Below are 18,995 nucleotides of genomic sequence, written 5' to 3'. Positions count from 1 at the left end.
AAGGAATGATGCTAAAGCTGAAACTCCAGTACTTTGGCCACTCATGCGAAGTGTTGACTCATTGGAAAAGACTCTGATGCTGAGAGGGATTGGGGGCAGAAGGAGAAGGGGACGACAGAGGTTGAGATGGCTGGATGGCATCACTGACTCGATGGACGTGAGTCTGAGTGAACTCCGGGGGTTGGTGATGGACAGGGAGGCCTGGCATGCTGCGATTCATGGGGTTGCAAAGTTTGGACACGACTGAGCGACTGAACTGAACTGATGATGCGGGAGACCCAGGTTTGTTTCTTGGGTCAGGAAGATCCCCTGGAGAAGGAAATGGCAACCCAGTCCAGTACTTTTGCCTGGAAAATTCCATGGATGGAGGATCCTGATAGGCTCTGGTCCATGGGGTCTCAAAAAGTCAGACCTGACTGAGCGACTTCACTTTCACTTTAAGTTTCTTTTATTGGGGAACCAAGCTCCAAAATTTGTTTCTTCGTCTCTTTTGCTGATGCCGCCTCCCGTGGAAACAATGTAATTCATGGATGATCTACACAGCTTGCTTCTCCCTTACTGTTTGTTGTGTGTTTTGTGACTTTAGTGAAACTCTTTTATTTTATATCTATTAACTCAAATAGAACTTAGACCCTTTTAGAACTTCAGATATCATGAGTTCTGTGCAGTGTAAGGGTTAATCTTTCTAGTGGAAGAAAAAAAGGTGAAAGTACTTGGTTAAAACATATTTTAAGTTTAGTTTTGGAATATTGGTATAGATTTCTAATGCCTGTATTACTTGGAGGCCCAGGATGGATACTTTGGATGATTTAATTCACATCTAGATTATTAAGTTGGTGTTGCTGCTTTTTTTTTTTTTTAAAAGAAAAAATACATCACTCAGGTATCAGTGAAAGGAAGGCAAGGTTTTTAGCATGGATGATTACACATGTTTCCTTTTTCATGTAGCAAATAAATGCTTGTCACTATGTCAGGTTAGTCTATCATTTTTATTATGTTTATGGATTGGTGTTTTACTATACAAATAAACGTTTTCTTTCTCCATCAATTTGAGGTTTCTTTTCCTCATGATTGGATTCGAATTTTGCATTTTAGTTAGAAATACCACCAAAGTACTGTTGTATCTAAGTGCATCATATCTGTTGGTATTGTTGTTCAGTTGCTCAGTCGTATCCAACTCTTCGTGACCCCATGAACTGTAGTATGCCAGGCTTACCTGTCCTTCATCATCCCTCTCAAGAGTTTGCTCAGACTCTTGTCCATTGAGTCTGTGATGCCATTCAACCATCTCATCCTCTGTCGTCCCCTTCTCCTCCTGCCTTCAATCTTTCCCAGCATCAGAGTCTTTTCCAATATCAGCTCTTTCATCAGGTGGCCAAAGTATTAGAGCTGCAGCATCAGTCCTTTCAGTGAATATTCAGGGTTGATTTCCTTTAGGATTGCCTGATTTGATCTCCCTGCTGTCCAAGGGACTCTCAAGAGTCTTCCTCAGCACCACAGTTTGAAGGAATAAATTCTTCAGCAGTCAGCGTTTTTCACTGTCCAGCTCTTACATCCATATATGACAACTGGAAAAACCACAACTTTGACTATATGGACTTTTGAGAGCAAAGTAATGCCTCTGCTTTTTAATATGCTGTCCAGGTTTGTCACTGCTTTTCTTCCAAGGAGAAAGCGTCTTTTAATTTCATGGCTGCAGTCACTGTCCACAGTGATTTTGGAGCCCACGAAAATAAAGTCTGTTACTGTTTCCACTTTTTCCCCATCTATTTGCTATGAAGTGATGGGACTGGGTGCCATGATCTTCATGTTTTGAGTGTTGAGTTGTTGGAGTAGGATGTCATTTTGTCCCACAGTAAATGATAATTTTGGTTATTTAGTGGTGTCTGCTGTGCTTTATACCCACTGCAGTGTTCTTGCCTAGAGAATCCCAGGGACAGGGGAGCCTGTCACCCAGAGTTGGACACAACTGAATCGACTTAGCAGCAGCAGCTGTGCCTTATTGAAGTTAAAACTTTGGATTTAATGACTTTGACCCATGAAACTTGTCAGTGGATTTTTGCTACCTTTTTTGCGGGTTTGTGTGTTTGTGCTCAATCGCTCAGTTGCGTCCAACTCTTTGCAGTCCTGTGACTACAGCCTGCCAGGCTCCTCTGTCCATGGGATTTTCCGAGCAAGAATACTACTGGAGTGGGCTGCCATTTCCTTCTCCAGGGGATCTTCCCTTACCTTTATTTTCATGAATTTCTCAATGTTGACTTGTTTCCTGCAATGTGAGGTACATTTTTTTTCCCCTTTCACATCTTTGTGTGTAAAGATATTTGTGAAATTTATAAAACAAAATATTAATAAAATATTTTAACATGATGAAAATTAGAAGGGATTAATATATTGTCCCACACAAGCACCTTTGATATTGCTCCGGAAATAAGTTTGACAGAATCCACTGTTCTATTCTTTTTTTCCTCCTTGTGATCAGAAGAGTACAATGCCTTATCAAACTGAGTCTCTTTTAGAAGTTTCCCATTGAACATAGGGATAGGTCTTGGGCTGATGATATAAATCTTGGTTCATCTGTTGTCCCACAAATCCCTGCAACTTGTCTTTTTTTTTTTTTTTCCGTGTCTAATTTCTTTATGTTCTTTAGACTGGATAATTTCTGTTGTTTGTCTTCAGGATCACTTGCTCATTTCTCTGTCTTCATTTGTTGTTGATAGCATTCAGTGAATTTGTTGTTTCTGTTCCTGTATTTCTGATTCTAAAATTTCCATTTTGTTGTTCCTTATATTTCTGTTTCTTTGCTGATACTTTCTGTTAGGAAGTATGTTTCACGTGTGTTTATAATTGTTCACCAAAGTGTTTTATGATGCTTTGAAATCCTTATCAGATAGTTCCACAACTGACATCTTTGCATTGGTGTCGATTAATTGTCTTTCTCATTCAGGTTGAGATTTTCTTGATTCTTGAAATGATGAATGATTTTCATTTTACTATGTTTTTATTCTAGATTTTGAATAGTATGCTGTGAAACTTTGAGTCTTATTTAAATCTATTTTTAACAGGCCTCCTCTGACACTGTACTAGCCGAGGAGGAAGGCTGCCTCATTGCTACAAAGTGAGGCTAGAAGATTGGACTCCCCACCCTGCTTGATCTCCACCAGCCTCTGTTGACCACTGTGGTGGAGAGGGGAGGTTACCTCTTAGGTCAAGGTGGTAGTTAAAACTTCAGACTTCAATCAGCCCTTGCTGACATCTTGAAAGGGGAGGGACACCTTTGTTGCTGCTGGCTAGTAGATTGCCATTGTTGTGAATGAGGAGGAGTAGGTTCCACGATGTTTGGCTGGAGTAGGGCAGTAATTAAAAAATGATTTTGCTTGCTAGTCTACACCTTTCCCAATCCTTTCACCAGAGAGAGCAGGCTTTTCTTGTTGGTTTTCTGAGTGGTGGTTTATTGTTGTTTTTATTTTTTTGCCTGTGTTCATCAGTGTTTCTGGGTTGCAGGCTTGTCTGTTGCCTGGTCTAGGAAATATAAGGCAAAAAGAAAACCCAGAGAACTCAGTCATGTTGTTTTTCAAGTTCTTAGAGTTGCTGTTAATTCACTTTCTCTTCACCTTTCAGTGTCTTTTGTTTTTTTTTCAATATATCACAGTCAGGAAATTAGATGTATTTAGTAAAAGAAATAGGAAGAATGTTTCTTCTCACTTTTTGTAGTCCATTGTGAACTTACTTTAAATGAAATGTTCAAAATTATTTTGTTCCTAAAAATATTTACCACCATATTTTGTAAGTCACTAAGTTGTACATAAGGTTAAGTATATTCTTTGTTGTACTTATATATGCATGTATAAAAGTCTCTTTCTTTATTTTAGGATTATGTACTGAAGGACTCTACCGTGTTAGTGGGAACAAAACTGATCAAGACAATATTCAAAAGCAGTTTGATCAAGGTAAAAAGATAATTACATAAGGCAAAATTACCATCTTGTTAGTTTCCTTATTGAAATTTCATATGAAAACCTCCTTAAGATTATGTATTATGGAAGAAAGTTTTGAAGTAGTATTAGGAGTATTTAATCAGACAGATACCAGAGTCAAGAAACAGGAGAGCTGTAAATCCATTAGCAGAATTGGAAAAGCAGTAAATTGAGCTATGATGCATCATCATCTTTGTGTATGCAGATTTACCTTTAAGTGCAATTTGAAAGTGTTTTTTTTCTTTCATGATACTGTGCCAACTAATTAGGGATTTTTTTAAAAGCTGAATTTCCTACTCAAATTAATTATATATGAGATCAAAGATTTAAGTGAAAAAAATGAAAACTGTATGTACTAGGGAGAAAAATGAGTGAATATTTTTATAATCTTGCAGTAGGGAGAGGCCTAAACTTAACATGAAACCTAGTAAGCATGAACAAGATGATAAACTGGACTGCTTAAAAATGTAAAAACTTCTGTGTGGAACAGTGGATAAAACAAAATCAGGAGAAAAACTGCAAATCTAGGGGGGCTATGGACTTTCTTTGCTAGATCAAGCAATTTAATTTCAGAAGAACAACATACATAAGAAAATATGCTTGGCCTCTGTCAGTTATAAATAAATAAAAATTAAAACAAAAAGATTGTATTTATTATGAGAATGGAAAAGATTATTGGTAGGGCATAGGCAAACAGGTGTGTTGTATATTATTGGTTATGGGTGCTTTATATAGCTTTTGCTGGAGAAATTCCATTTGTAAATATTTGTTACAAGTCTTCATGTAAGCCTACCAATAAATTTGTTGCAGTGTTGTTTGTATTTGGTTTTAAAGGTGGGGAGTCCACTCATGTTTACAAGCAGAATACTAGATAACCATATAGAATAATGAAGATTATATGTGTTGAAATGGTAAAATTGTTGAGTGTTGGAGAAGGGGGTGTGTATGCTTTGCTTTGAAAGAGTATTGTTAGTGTTTCACTTTTTAAAAGTATTTTGTTACAAGAACTGTTTAGACTTTATCAAATCCTTACAATTTTACCTCTAAGTAATAAAGGAAGAATAATCAGTACCAGGGTTTCTTGATTTAGACTTTCTGGTTTTGTTTTGTAGTTCTACCACTTACTGTGGTAAGTTGATTCAGTTGTGTCCAACTATTCGTGACCCTATTGTCTGCAGCCCGCCAGGCTCCTCTGTCCATGAGATTTCCCAGGCAAGAATACTGGAGTGGGTTGCTGTGCCCTCCTTCAGATCTTTCCAACCCAAGGATCAAATCCACATCTCTTACATCTCCTGCATTGGCAGGCGGGTTCTTTACCACTAGCGCCACCTGGGAAGTCACTTACTGTCTTTGTGATCTCTGGAAGTTAATCTTTCTAAACAGCAACTTTTTAATCTAGAATTGGGCTTCCCTTGTGGCTCAGATGGTAAAGCATCTGCCTACAATGCGGGAGACCAGGGTTCAATCCCTGGGTCGGGAAGTTCCCCTGGAGAAGGCAGTGGCACCCCACTCCAGTATTCTTGCCTGGAAAATCCCATGGACGGAGGAGCCCGGTAGGCTACAGTCCATGGGGTTGCAAAGAGTTGGACATGACTGAGCGACTTCACTTTGCTTCAGAATGGGAGTGATAAAAATAACCGAAGAATAATGAGATAATGCATATGATGAATTTTCTGTGCCAGACACTGTGTTAAATGTTGATTGGGTAGCTTATATTTCAAGGAATGTAGCCTGCCTAAGGAAGTAAGCGTTAGTAAATACAAGTTTTTAATCATAAAATCTTTATAGTTTTTTTAAATGAAATAAATTAAATCTTCAGTAATAGAATATTATGTAAATTTTATGTCTGGGAGAATGTTTTATAGTTGTTAAAATTGTTTATGTGTGGAACAAAATGTAAAGATTGGTGATTCTTGGTTAAGGGTATGTGTGAGTTCTTTGTATTTTTATTATTATTGCAGAATTTCTACAAGCTTGAAATTGCAATGAAATGTTTCCTGCTCCCTTAAAAATTATTTAAAAGAAATTTTAATAACCTTGGAAAATGCCTTAAAAATGAAATTCAATATAAAATATATATATGTGATTCATCTTTTTTTTTTCAAATGAGCAGAAAAGGGATGAAAGGAAACATGCTAAAGTATAAACAGTGATTATCTCTTGATTATGAGGGTACTTTTTTCTTTATCATAAGTATTCATTGTATTTATAAAAGGAAAATAAGACTTTAAAATAGCAAATTAACCTTATAATACACCTTTACTGTGTTCTGTTCTTATTTATTTAAAGTTAGAACTTCACTGATAAGTGTTTAAAGTGTTTTATATTAAAATTTTTAAAGTATAAGTTAAAAAGTTGAAGCTTGAATTTATATGTTTGATTCCTATCTTTGTGTCTCTGTTTCCTTATGACCTATTTTAAAAATAGCTTACATTAAACAAAATGTTTTAAGAGAAGAGAAATGTTAAATAATATTGCCTGTATACTAATAAGCCTAACAGGTTTTTTTATTGTAACAGAAAATGCTCCTTGCTTGGTTTTCTCTTTCATTATCTACAGTTTTATCAGGCAAACTTACATTAAAACAATGGGGGAGAGATGAATCTACCTTTAAATAAAGGTGATCAATGAGAAGACTTAAATATCTTTGGATCTTCAAATACCTGTTTAGCTTACTTCTCGTTATAAATTTAAATTTATTATAATTTTTAATTTCAATTTTTGTCTTGTAGATCATAATATCAGTCTAGTATCAATGGAAGTAACAGTAAATGCTGTAGCTGGAGCTCTTAAAGCTTTCTTTGCAGATCTACCAGATCCTTTAATTCCATATTCTCTTCATCCAGAGCTACTGGAAGCAGCAAGTAAGTATAAGCCTTTTTTTTTTTTTTTTTTGAGAGGGGTGATGGTAGTGGGTTTGTACATTGGTTGCTATGTGTTAAACGAGGTCATTCAGTAGAATGTGTAGCAAATAAAAATTCAGCTTCTAGAGCTGTCTATTAAAGTTCTTTCCCTTTAAATACTTTTAGCTAGCCTCCTAGATGACTAGGTGCTCCTAGAAGTTAGATCATAGTGCTGGAAGTTTGAGGTTTGTGTTTGAATCAAACTCAAAGGCATTGTTAGGAAAAAGAAATTAATTCTTCAAATGAATGTATCTGTAACGTACTTCAGTAAAGTATGTTTTTTTTTAAAAATATGTTTTAAGTCAAAGAAATTAACTTTGGCCTCATGTCTTAAGTCAGTTTTTGAGAGAGTTAGACAGGAAAATGAATATTTATTCAGTATTGATTCTTACTTGGCATAATCATTCATCCAGATGTTTCCACTTAGCAGATACTCATTTTTTATCTGGAAAATGAGGAAAAAAAGGTCTATTTGACTGTCAGGTGACCTAGTGCTTAATCCTTACTGTGTTCTCAATATTTAGTTTCTAAATATTTCTCTTCAATATGTCTTTCTGATTCCAAGTCTTCAGACTCTTTAGAGTGAAGTTACTTTCTTACGGTTTTGATTGTTAGAGTTCTCAGTTAATTTTCTTTTAATTAAAATCCACTTCAATATATTGGCACACGATCCAGTTGCCTTATACATAGTCTCATATATAAACTGGGAAAATGGTCCATTTGATAGCTTAGATTTTCTTCCTTTTTGACTGTAAACAATAGCCTTAGAACTTTCCTAGTTAGGAAATTATTGAGGGCTGATTTAGAAGTAATATGTGGCAAATGAGAAATTTGTTAGTACTTGGTTTTTGGGCTTCCCTGGTGGCTCAGATGGTAAAGAATCTGCCTGCAATGTGGGAGATCTGGGTTTGATCCCTGGGTCAGGAAGATCGCCTAGAAAAGGGAATGGCTACCCACTCCAGTATTCCTGCCTGGACAATCCCATGGACAGAGGAGCCTGGTGGGCTACAGTTCATGGGGTCGCAAAGAGTCAGACACAGCTGAGTGACTAATACACAGTAAGTGGTATTCATACTACCTGTCATGAGTTGCTATGCAGATTGGACCCCTCCAGAGGAACCCACTATTATTTTGGAAGAAAGAAGTGAATGAGGAAGAGAAGCAGTAAGGGTGCTCTCTTCTCTCCTCCTATTTATCGCAGAACTGCCTTTCAGTTATCCTGTTTCATAATTTGCATAAGTTTGAAAAGTAACTGACCACTGTAGTGATTGTGAAAAAAGATGTTTGATAAGCTAAGTGAATTATAAATAAGTATATGGTGATGCTTTAAATCAGGTGCTGGCAAACTGACCTGTGGGCCAAAAATTCAGCTTGCCATCAGTTTTCAGAAGGCTTTCAAGCTAAGAATGTTTTTTTTTTACATTTTTAAATGGTTGAAAATGTTAAAAGAAAAAATTATATGTTAAAATTATATGAAATTCAGATTTTTTTTTTTTAAGTTCTATTGGAACAAAGCCACTCTTGTTGCATATTGTCTATGGCTGCTTTTGTACAACTGCAGAGTTGAATAGTTTCACCCACAAAGCCTAAAATATTTACTGTTAGTACCATGAATATTAAGAGCTTAACAGATTTATTAGTAATTAGTTGATTCTAAGTCAGTACCTAGTTAGATGTTGCTTTAAAAAATTACTAATACACGATTTCGCCATCCCCAAGTTATTCAGTTATTAGCTTTCTGAAGAGTTACTGTAATAAATGATAATCTATTTATTAGCAGATTCTTTACATTTTCTTTGTTTTTGTTTACCTCTCCTAACATATTTCATATACATTCTTGATTGTTTTATATAATAAGCATAGCAAGAAGCTTTATCAGTATTTTTTAATGTCTGTGTTTCATACAAATTCCTCACTACTTTTACAGAAATCCTGGATAAAGCAGAACGTCTTCATGCACTGAAAGAAATTGTTAAGAAGTTTCATCCTGTTAACTATGATGTATTCAGATATATAATAACACATCTAAACAGGTATTTTTATTTTTTGTTTTTGCAAGTAAAATGCACTACAGATTTCAACATAACTATAAATTGGATAATTTTAAGATAGAGACAAACTAAACAGATAGTTCAATTTTGAATCTCTAGATCACTTTTTCCTGGATTTGTAAAATAGGTTTTTCATCAACCTTTTTAAAGAAAGATATATGACCCCTAATTTTAGTATACATAATGATTTTATAAAAAGTAAGTGTGGTGAGTACTTTTTTTTTTGTCAAAATGACACTTAGATAATTAACCAAATCAACCTGTTTGAAGTTGGAATAATTGAGATTTAAAGAGAAATCATATGCTCAAATGGCACATCTTATGATTAGAATCCAAATTTTATTAAGTGATTTAATTCCCTCTTCTTTTGTGCTATTTCTTTTGTATATCTTGCTTGTTTTGTTTAGATAGTCTTCATAGTGAAAGTCTATTAGAAACTTGAATTCATATTACCATCCTTCTTGACTGAAATGTATAACATTATCCAATATCAAAAACCTTAAATAGTGTAGAGCTTCAAGTTCATGCTTTTCTCTATAAAGAAACTCTTGCCAATATCATTCGTTAAATGAAAGAAAATACTGATATTGTATAATGGGATAAACCTCAAGACTTTGGAGTTAAATAGATTTGGTTTTGAAATGTTTTTAGTTCTGTGGCCTTGAACAAATTTTTTAACCCTTCCTAAGTCTTGAAAATCACTGCAGATGGTGACTTCAGCCATGAAATTTAAAAGATGCTTACTCCTTGGAAGAAAAGTTATGACCAACCTAGATAGCATATTGAAAAGTAGAGACATTACTTTGCCAACAAAGGTCCATCTAGTCAAGGCTATGGTTTTTCCCACTGGTCATGTATGGATATGAGAGTTGGACTGTGAAGAAAGCTGAGCGCCAAAGTATTGATGCTTTTGAACTGTGGTGTTGGAGAAGACTCTTGAGAGTCCCTTGGACTGCAAGGAGATCCAACCAGTCCATTCTAAAGGAGATCAGCCCTGGGATTTCTTTGGAAGGAATGATGCAAAAGCTGAAACTCCAGTACTTTGGCCACCTCATGAGAAGAGTTGACTCATTGGAAAAGACTCCGATGCTAGGAGGGATTGGGGGCAGGAGGAAAAGGGGACGACAGAGAATGAGATGACTGGATGGCATCACCGACTTGATGGACCTGAGTTTGAGTGAACTCCAGGAGTTGGTGATGGACAGGGAGGCCTGGCGTGCTGCAATTCATGGGGTCGCAAAGAGTCGGACACGACTGAGCGACTGAACTGAACTGAAGTCTTGATTTTCTTGACTGTATAAGAGTGAGAAGAATAACACCTCACAGAGTTGTTATTGAGACTGAGAGTCCACCCTTCACAATATTTTCTACTAACATTGTAATGAACTCATGTTTGGTTTTTTTAAGCTAATAATGTCAGTGTCCAAAACAAGTACATTTCAGTCTGTAGCTCTTAAAAGAGAATATTAAAGTTTTGTTGTTTTCAGTGTAGCATAAAATTATAAACATTTCTAGTAACTTCTCTGAAGTCTCCCTCTCTGAGAAAATACCAGCATATATAACATTGCAGTATAGGTAGTGGAATTTCCTCTTTTGAAAATTACCATACAGGTGGTTCATGCTTTAACAGATGTGTACAGGGTACTAGAAGAGAGGTTATCTCGTATGGAATGTTGGGATGGTATATGAACATATTATTTTATAGTTTGATTGAAGTGCTGAAATAATTAAACTTCATTAAAAAATAATATGGAAAAGGGACAAAGGAAAGAGCATGTTCAAAGAATCATGTGCTGGTCCACCATCAGTGTTATGTTAGACACTTAGTGTGTTTGACTCCAGTGATACAACAGTTAGTGACAACAGGCACATTTGATACATTGAGGAATAGCAAAGAAGCATATGTTGCTTGAGCAGAGTGAAGGATAGGACAGTACTACTCAGAGTGTAACCTACGGACTAGCTTTAGTCCTCAAAATATTTTCACAAGGAGGTTGCTTTCATGTATATCACTAATTTCACTGTTGAGTTCAACTGACATTTAAGGGGTTGGGGTAGGGAGTAAGTGTCAGTGAAAAAAAACTTCGCATGATTGTTTCTCTGAATGGTGTGGGGAGCCACTAGAAAGTAGAATAGAGAAATTGTATCACCAGACTTAAATTTTAAAAGAAATACTCAATTATTGACGATAATGGGTTTACTCTTTGTGCCATGTACTCTTATAAGTGCTATACAGATATCAGTAAATAAAATAATCACACGTTTCATGGAACTTACATTCTAGTATAGGAAATAAATGATAGATATATAATAGGTGATTGACAGATTGCAAAAATTAATCCATAGAGTTGTTCTTTAAATATATTCTCTTTCACCTTTCATATTCAGTGAGTTACTGTGTCATATTAGTTTTTTCTCCTAATTATTTTTCCTTTTCATTCCTCTGCCACTGCTTTAGTTCTAATTTCATCATTTCTCATTTAGGGAACTCTAATTTTTCATTGAGCTCTCTCTGCCAGTTTTTCTTTCTCCTTTGATCACAATGCCAGAGTGATCGTTTTGAAAACTCTTTCTGTAAAGATCACTTATATCCTGAAGAAAAAAATCCAAACATTAACATTAAGTGGCCTAGTTCTAACTTATTCTGTTAAATTTCCTTTCCGTTTCCACCACGTTATTATTACAGTGCCACTGTATTAAACTGATAGCATTTAACAAAAAGTATCAATTTGTGCCTGGCTCCTTATCACATCTTAACATGACTGCCTTAGTCTTTCTCAAAATTCAGTCCTCAAATCAGCAGCATCAGCACAACCTGGGCGCTTGTTAGGAATGCAAATTAACAGACCCAACTCAAGACATAATTATCAAACTTGTGTTTTAACAGGCCCTCCAGAAGATTCTGATAGACACTGAGAACCACTGGGAGGTGGTGGGTTTTTTTTTTTAATGTTGATTTACAATGTTATGTTGGTTTCAGATGTTCAGCAAAGTGATTCAATTACATACTTTCTCAGATTCTTTTCCATTATATGTTATTATGGAATATCAAACATAGTTCCTGTACTATACAGTAGGGCCCTATCATTTTTTGTATTTTATATGTAGTAATGTGTATCTTTTAATTCCAAAGTCTTCATTTATTCCTCTTCTGCCCTTTCCCTTTTGGTAACCATAGGTTTTCTATGTCTGTGAATCTTGTTTCTGTTTTGAACAAATAAGTTCATTTGTATCATTTTATTTTTTAGATCCTACATGTAAGTGATACTGTATGGTATTTTTCTCTTTCTGACTTAACTTTGCTTAGTATGTCTCTAGGTCCATTCATTAACTACAGATAGCATCATTTCATTCTTTTTTATTCCATTGTGTATATATATTTACCATATTTTTATCCTTTCATCTTTTGATAGACACTTAAGTTGCTTCCATGCCTTAGCTTTTGTAAATAATGCTGCTGTGAACACTGGGGTGGATATATCATTTCAGTTTAGAGTTTTCATCTTTTCTGGATGTATGCCCAGGAGTGGGATTGCTGGATCATATGGCAACTCTAATATTTTAAAAAACCTCCATACTGTTCTCCATGGTAGCTACACCAATTTACATTCGCACCAGCAACAGTTTAGGAGGGTTCACTTTCTGCCACACCCTGTTCGTCATTTATTATTTGTAGACTTTTTGATGATGGCCATTCTGAGTAGTGTGTGATGGTATCTCAGTATAGTTTTAATTTGCATTTCTCTAATAATTAGTAATGTAGAGTATGTTTTCATGTGCCTGTTGGTCATCTGTATGTCATTGGAGAAATGTCTATTTAGGTTTTCTGCTCATTTTTGATTGGGTTTGTGTTTTTTTTTTGCTACTGAGTTGTATGAACTATTTGTGTATTTGAAATTAACTCCTTGTCGATCACACTGTTTGCAAATATTTTCTCCCATTCCATAGGTTGTCTTTTCATTTTGTTTATAGTTTCCTTTGCTATGCAAAAGCTTGTAAGCTTCATTAGATCCCATTTATTTTTGCTTTCATTTTTATTACTTTGGGCAGCTGACCTGAGAAAGTATTGCTGTGATTTATGTCAGAGAATATGGCTTCCCAGGTGGCTCAGTGGTAAAGAATCTGCCTGCCAATGCAAAAGACACAGGTTTGAACCCTGGGTCAGGAAGATCCCCTGGAAAAGGAAATGGCAACCCACACCAGTATTCTTGCCTGGGAAATCTCATGGGCAGAGGGGCCTGGTGGGCTACAGTCCATGGGGTCACAAAGAAGTCAGATAGAACTTAGCGACTAAACAACAATGTCAGAGAGTGTTTTGCGAATGTTCTCGTCTAGGAGTTTTATGGTGTCATGTCTTACATTTAAGTCCAATGCCGTTTTGACTTCTTTTTTTTTTTTTTTGTATATCAATGTGAGAAAGTGTTCTAACCTCACTGATTTACATGTGGCCGTCCAGCTCTCCTACTTGCTGAAGACACTGTCTTTTCTCCATTATGTGTTCTCCTTTGTTGAAAATTAATTGTCCATAAATGTGTGGGTTCATTTTTGGGCCCTCTATTCTGTTGCATTGATCCATGTGTCTGTTCTTATGCCAATACCATGCTGTTTTATTACTTTTGCTTTCTAGTATTTGAGAACCACTGTTGTGACTGAACTACTCTTCCTAGTATTTTACTAACACGCATTACCCTTTACTCAACTCAAACATTACCTCCCTTTTGTTTGTTTTGACTCAACAACTAGACTTGCCCAGGTTCATGTCTTTCAGATTTATAGGCATTTTCAGAATTTTTATTTGACTACCACATAGACATACCTGACTGGGCCCCACTATACACTGTATTTTAAGAGAAGGTTGATTTTATTCTGATTATTCTAATTTAGTCTCTTAACAAAAGATAATGCCTTTTTTTTTTTTTACCACAGAACACATGTTTTTAGGGCATTTATTTTACCTCGGATGAACAATTCCTATGTTCGGGGATGTGGGTCCTTTGGTTTAAGTTCTAAACTTTTTGATATGCACAGTTAAGTATAAAATTTTCCTGCTACTTTGCGCATTGAGCTATTTCTTTATGTGTGAAATGAGAGGGTTGGATAAAATATCTGAAACTTCCTCCCCATTTAATAATTTTGAGTTAAAATTCAAGATTTGATTCTTCTTGATTTTTATGTACGGTGGTAGTAATGCTTGCTCACACATTTAAAAGACTGTAAGTGCAAATTAGTAATATATGGTCATTTGTAAATTATTTATTGTTAAATCATAAGAGTTTTAAGGTAGAATGTGCTTCTGTGAACTGTTGTCATTGAAATTTGTGATGATGTGCAAGGTAGTTGGTGATTAAAAAGATTGTTTTTTTTAGAATACTAGAAACTTAATTTTTTTTGAAAGTTAAAAAGTCTCCTGGTTGGAAGTAGAATAATTTTTCTGGAAGTAAAAACCATCTTTGATTCTCATAAGGAATGGATTTTACTGCTGTCTTCTGTTATTAGAATGTAGTTGAACATGGAATGCGCAAGAAGAAAATGTTTCAAATTTGAAGTTAAGATTTAAAAAAAGAAAAAGTAAAGCCAAATCATCTGAAACAATTTCCAACTCATGAATTCTTTAATTGTAATGAGTTTTGACTGGTTTCTAATTGTTCTTTTATATCATAATTTCAGGGTCAGTCAACATAATAAAGTCAACTTAATGACAGCAGACAACTTATCCATCTGTTTTTGGCCAACTTTGATGAGACCTGATTTTGAAAATCGAGAATTTCTGTCTACCACCAAGATCCATCAATCCGTTGTTGAAACATTCATTCAACAGTGTCAGTTTTTCTTTTACAATGGAGAAATTGTGGAAACTGCAAACACTGTGGCTCCAGCGCCACCTTCAAACCCAGGACAGTTGGTAGAACCAATGGTACCACTTCAGTTACCACCACCATTGCAACCTCAGCTGATCCAACCACAGTTACAGACAGATCCTCTTGGTATTATATAAGTAAGAAGGATTGCAGACAGCCTGAAATTGGACAAAAGAAAATCTAGACATGCATGTTTCAGGGTTCAGTAGTATACTTCATGTTTCTTACAGATAATTCACATTCAAAATGATGAGACATTTCCTCTTTGAACTGTATGGTATTCCTTACTCATTTACATTACAAAACTAAGACCATGTGATAAGCATGACTGAGAGGTTTAATTTTTATAAACAAAAATAGCTATAAAATACAAAGCTGCTGTTGCATGCAACCTTATTGCAATCAGTATATCATTCCTGTGGCATTTTCTGTCACATTATATTGTGAATAAAATTTTTCTATAGAAATTAAATGATTTAAAAACTCACGTATATGAAACATTTAATGCTTTCCAGCCTGCTTTATGGCTGGTTTTGTTATTTGATGTGTTAATTTGAGCAACTTAATTTACTTTTAGTAGGTTGTGTAGATAACTAAAAAGCCCAGTTAAGTATTTTATTATTTCAGGCTACTTATGCCATGCTTGGGATGTTGTTTGAAGGAAAGAAAAATACATTTTAACATATTTCTGCACCTTCATCTTCTAAGTAAACCTGTGGATGATTTGATGGGGGTAAATGAAAATATTTCTTGTACACACATACCAAGGACATGCTTGTGGCTAAAGTGAGTTGATAATGTTGTGCAAAGGATAGTTGTCACCAACTCATTTCTTTATAGTCCATAATGAAACCAACATCTTGTATACTGTTAATTCTGTAAACAGATGCATGTTCAAAAGATCTATTATGGTCTTGTAATCTTAATCTAATATATTTTAGATATTTTAATTTTTTCCCTCTTGGGAAATACATTTAGTATAGTGTAGAAAATACTTCATGACATTTTCATATAAGGTTATATAACTTTTCATACATAAACATGAAATTTGTTGTAGAAAATTCTTTAAACCAAACGTTTTAATCTAGGACTTCAATTATCTGTCCCTTGAATCTATTTTTATGTGGCCCTTAAAAAAACATATCCAAAAATCCATTGCTAATATAGCAATAAAAATACTTTGGGTACTGACAGCCTCTTTGGAGTATGTATATATAAAGTTGCAAACTTGTATTCATATTCTTTCTGTGATATGTTGTACTAAAATCCAAAGTGGCTTTTGCACCGTTTTGTAAAACAATTATTTTCCTTTGATGTTGGTACCAGATTTGCTGTAAATGACTGCTGCTTTGGAGGTTAAACATTTTGTTAGCAAAGTTACAACCAGAACACTAAATTACGGATAAAATTTTCAGAATTAAATGGCATAGGTAAATTTTGATAGGATTTATTCAAAATTTGTTCATTATCAAACCATGCCCCTTTTTTTTCCCCAGAAAGGAAAAAAAAAATGTGGGTTTTTGTTGCTAGGTTATATTTTGTGTAGTAAAGAAAAATTTCTTCAGTCCATGTTGTAATCTTCATACTGCAATTTTAAGGTTGTCTAATGTATACTATAGTAAATAGATGGTTTTGAGATTTGAGGCTCCTAAGAGTTTGATTTGCTCCATTTTTTCCTAAAATAAATACTGTCTTTCCCAACTGTTATGTCCTAGGTATTGTACTTCTAATTTTGACTTCAGAATCAAGATGTTGACATGAACCAGGCTGCTGTGGAAGTACATGTATATTATAAATTATCTTATTTGTGTTATACTCTTACATGTTATTATCTTTTCTAAGAAAACAAAGTCCCTATTATTCCTATTGCAAAGCACACAGGAATTAAGAAAGTACAGTAATTTTTAAAAAGAAAAATCTGGTAAATGTAGTATTCTTGTTCTATATTACTTATACCTATTGTCTATATAGCTTTAATTTATAGCTGTCAGTTTAACATCAGCATGTCTGGCAAAGAAAATTAAACTGTAAGAGTTTTATAAACTGTTTCTAGGTTGCTAAAGAATTTATTTTTCTACTATATATGGTATAGACAAAGCTCAAAACTATGTACAGGAAAAAAGCCTGACTATTTCTTTTGGAAGTAGGCTGAAAAGAGAATTTTCAGAACTGTTCATGTCTTCAGTTCATTCGGTCATAACTTTGCTATTGTAATATGTGAATCCCAGTTTATTTAAGCTATTCTCTTTTATACTGTGTTAATTTAACTTTCATGTACATTTAGTGCAACTTTTGTTATTAAAACTAGCATTTACCATTTTCCACATTTACTACCTTACACCTTCCCCAAAATTTATCTCCACTTTTCTATGCATTCTATAATTGATTTGAAAAGTTTCATAGCGGATCATTTAAAATTCTGCTTTTGGTTCAGTTAACCAATAGGTTACAGTTAATTGATAATTAAAATACAGTTTAAAGCTCAGTCTGTTACACTGAATTGATTGCGTTTGTTTTTGCCAAGGGTTTAGATATGTTTTTTAATGTTAGATAAGTAATTCTACAAGCAAAATAATATAATGAAACTTTTTTCTGGTAAGTTACTGGAAGGTTTCACTGTTTTAGGGACCTGTCATATATGAAACTTCTTAAAGGATGAAAAGAATATTAGATAGTCTCATAATTATGGGTAAATATTAAGGCATTATATTTTACAGTTTTAAATAAAATTCCATCTACACACATGTTGCCATCGTTTCATTTAAGCTTCAGTGCTTATTTCAATATTGTACTTAACACTATCTAGATTAGCAATATAAAGAAGCATAGTGGAACTGTCTAAATTTTCAGTAGATTTATGGGAAATCAAATTGTCTTCAACAGACACTTATTTAGGATATACAGTTAATTTTAGAACAAAATTCCAGGCAAAATATATTTTCATTTGAAATGGTATTTGTTAGTAGTGCTTTCTCCCTCTAATATTTACAATGTAAATAATGTAGGTACCAGCAATCTAACTTAGCCAAAAAGCAGCTTTTATTTTCCATACTGTAAGTAAATAATATAGACCCTTTTTTTTTTTTTTTGAGGTACTGGAATTTAATTTCTTATATCTCTTAGATAGTAACAGAAGGGAACAGTTGGATTAAGAACTTAGGCCTTAGCTTACATGGTGATTTTTAGTTTTTTATACGGTAATAATTGTGATGCTATTTGTCAATTGGATATAAATATATATATAATTTTAAAAAGTCAAAGTGCTTTGTTTCTTTGTTTATAATGTAATTTTTTGTGCTTCACCAACAGGATGCTGCAGTAAATTTAATATCAGTGAAGCTTCTGTGTAAAGAATGCTATGAATAAAACATTAAGAAGCTATGTGATTTTAAGTTATAGTTGCCTCTAATTTTACCATTTCATTGGTAAAAATCAACTTTTTTTTTTTTTTTCATAAAATAGGAAAATATTTTTTAAATTATGTCAGTATGGTGACATAATTTATTTTGAGAAGTGTGTTATTGAGCTTCTACTGTACCATGAGAGGAGATCCAAAATCTGTTCTGTATGTATACCTACACATGATAATTTTAAAATGTTTGGAAAAACAAGGTTGCACAGGTTTCTTAGCTGTGGCTAGACATTATTTTGAGGTACTGGAAATATTGGAAGCCTATTCTAGTTTATAACAGAGGTGCTGACACTGAAGAATATAATATTTTTGTTTTCTTCATGGTTCATGAATATTACAGTCAAAGTTTATGGGACTATATTACCAGATTCTATGGATCTGGTGAGGTCAGTGACCTGAATGATGACTGTATATGTTTTATCTTAAGTTTAATCCTTTTAACTACCTTAATTCTTAGGCTGAACAATTTCTGATTTACTTCAAAACTTTATATCACATTTTAAGTCTTTTATTGTGTCTGAACTCTGTAAGTTCTCAGAAGCCTTTTCAGTTTATCAAATGTCTGAAAATAAAGTTTTCTAAGATTGAATAAGGGAAGGAACTACTCTTCAACATTGACTTCTTATGGTAGGGTCTGCGTGTAGTTGAGAAGACTCTTCAAGCATTAATAATGTCTGATGTCCAATGTCCAGTCATTAGAAGTGATCCAAGTACCATGATCTCTTAAGGTAGTTAAAGTCTACTGACTAATGAACTTTGGGGATATTCACTACTTAGCTGATCTCATCATCATTCCT

At 34.3% G+C, this 18,995-nt stretch overlaps 1 protein-coding gene across 3 annotated transcripts in view; it reads left to right on the top strand.

Moving 5' to 3' along the window:
- ARHGAP5 (Rho GTPase activating protein 5) overlaps positions 1-18,167 on the top strand; it is an 80,822-nt gene extending 62,655 nt beyond the window's left edge. For all 3 annotated transcript variants that reach the window (XM_010846986.1, XM_010846984.1, XM_010846985.1), the window contains exons 4-7: positions 3,870-3,947; positions 6,707-6,838; positions 8,805-8,910; positions 14,596-18,167. In XM_010846986.1, coding sequence (XP_010845288.1) covers positions 3,870-3,947; positions 6,707-6,838; positions 8,805-8,910; positions 14,596-14,923 — 644 coding nt within the window. In that variant the 3' untranslated portion in view covers positions 14,924-18,167. The remainder of the gene's footprint in view (positions 1-3,869; positions 3,948-6,706; positions 6,839-8,804; positions 8,911-14,595) is intronic.
- The last annotated feature ends 828 nt before the right edge of the window (positions 18,168-18,995 follow it).

This window comes from Bison bison, unplaced genomic scaffold, assembly GCF_000754665.1.
Source record: "Bison bison bison isolate TAMUID 2011002044 unplaced genomic scaffold, Bison_UMD1.0 scf7180017864242, whole genome shotgun sequence".
Classification (NCBI taxonomy): Eukaryota; Metazoa; Chordata; class Mammalia; order Artiodactyla; family Bovidae; genus Bison; species Bison bison.
Note: the sequence above shows the minus strand (reverse complement) of the source record. Positions and strands in the feature narration are given on the sequence as shown.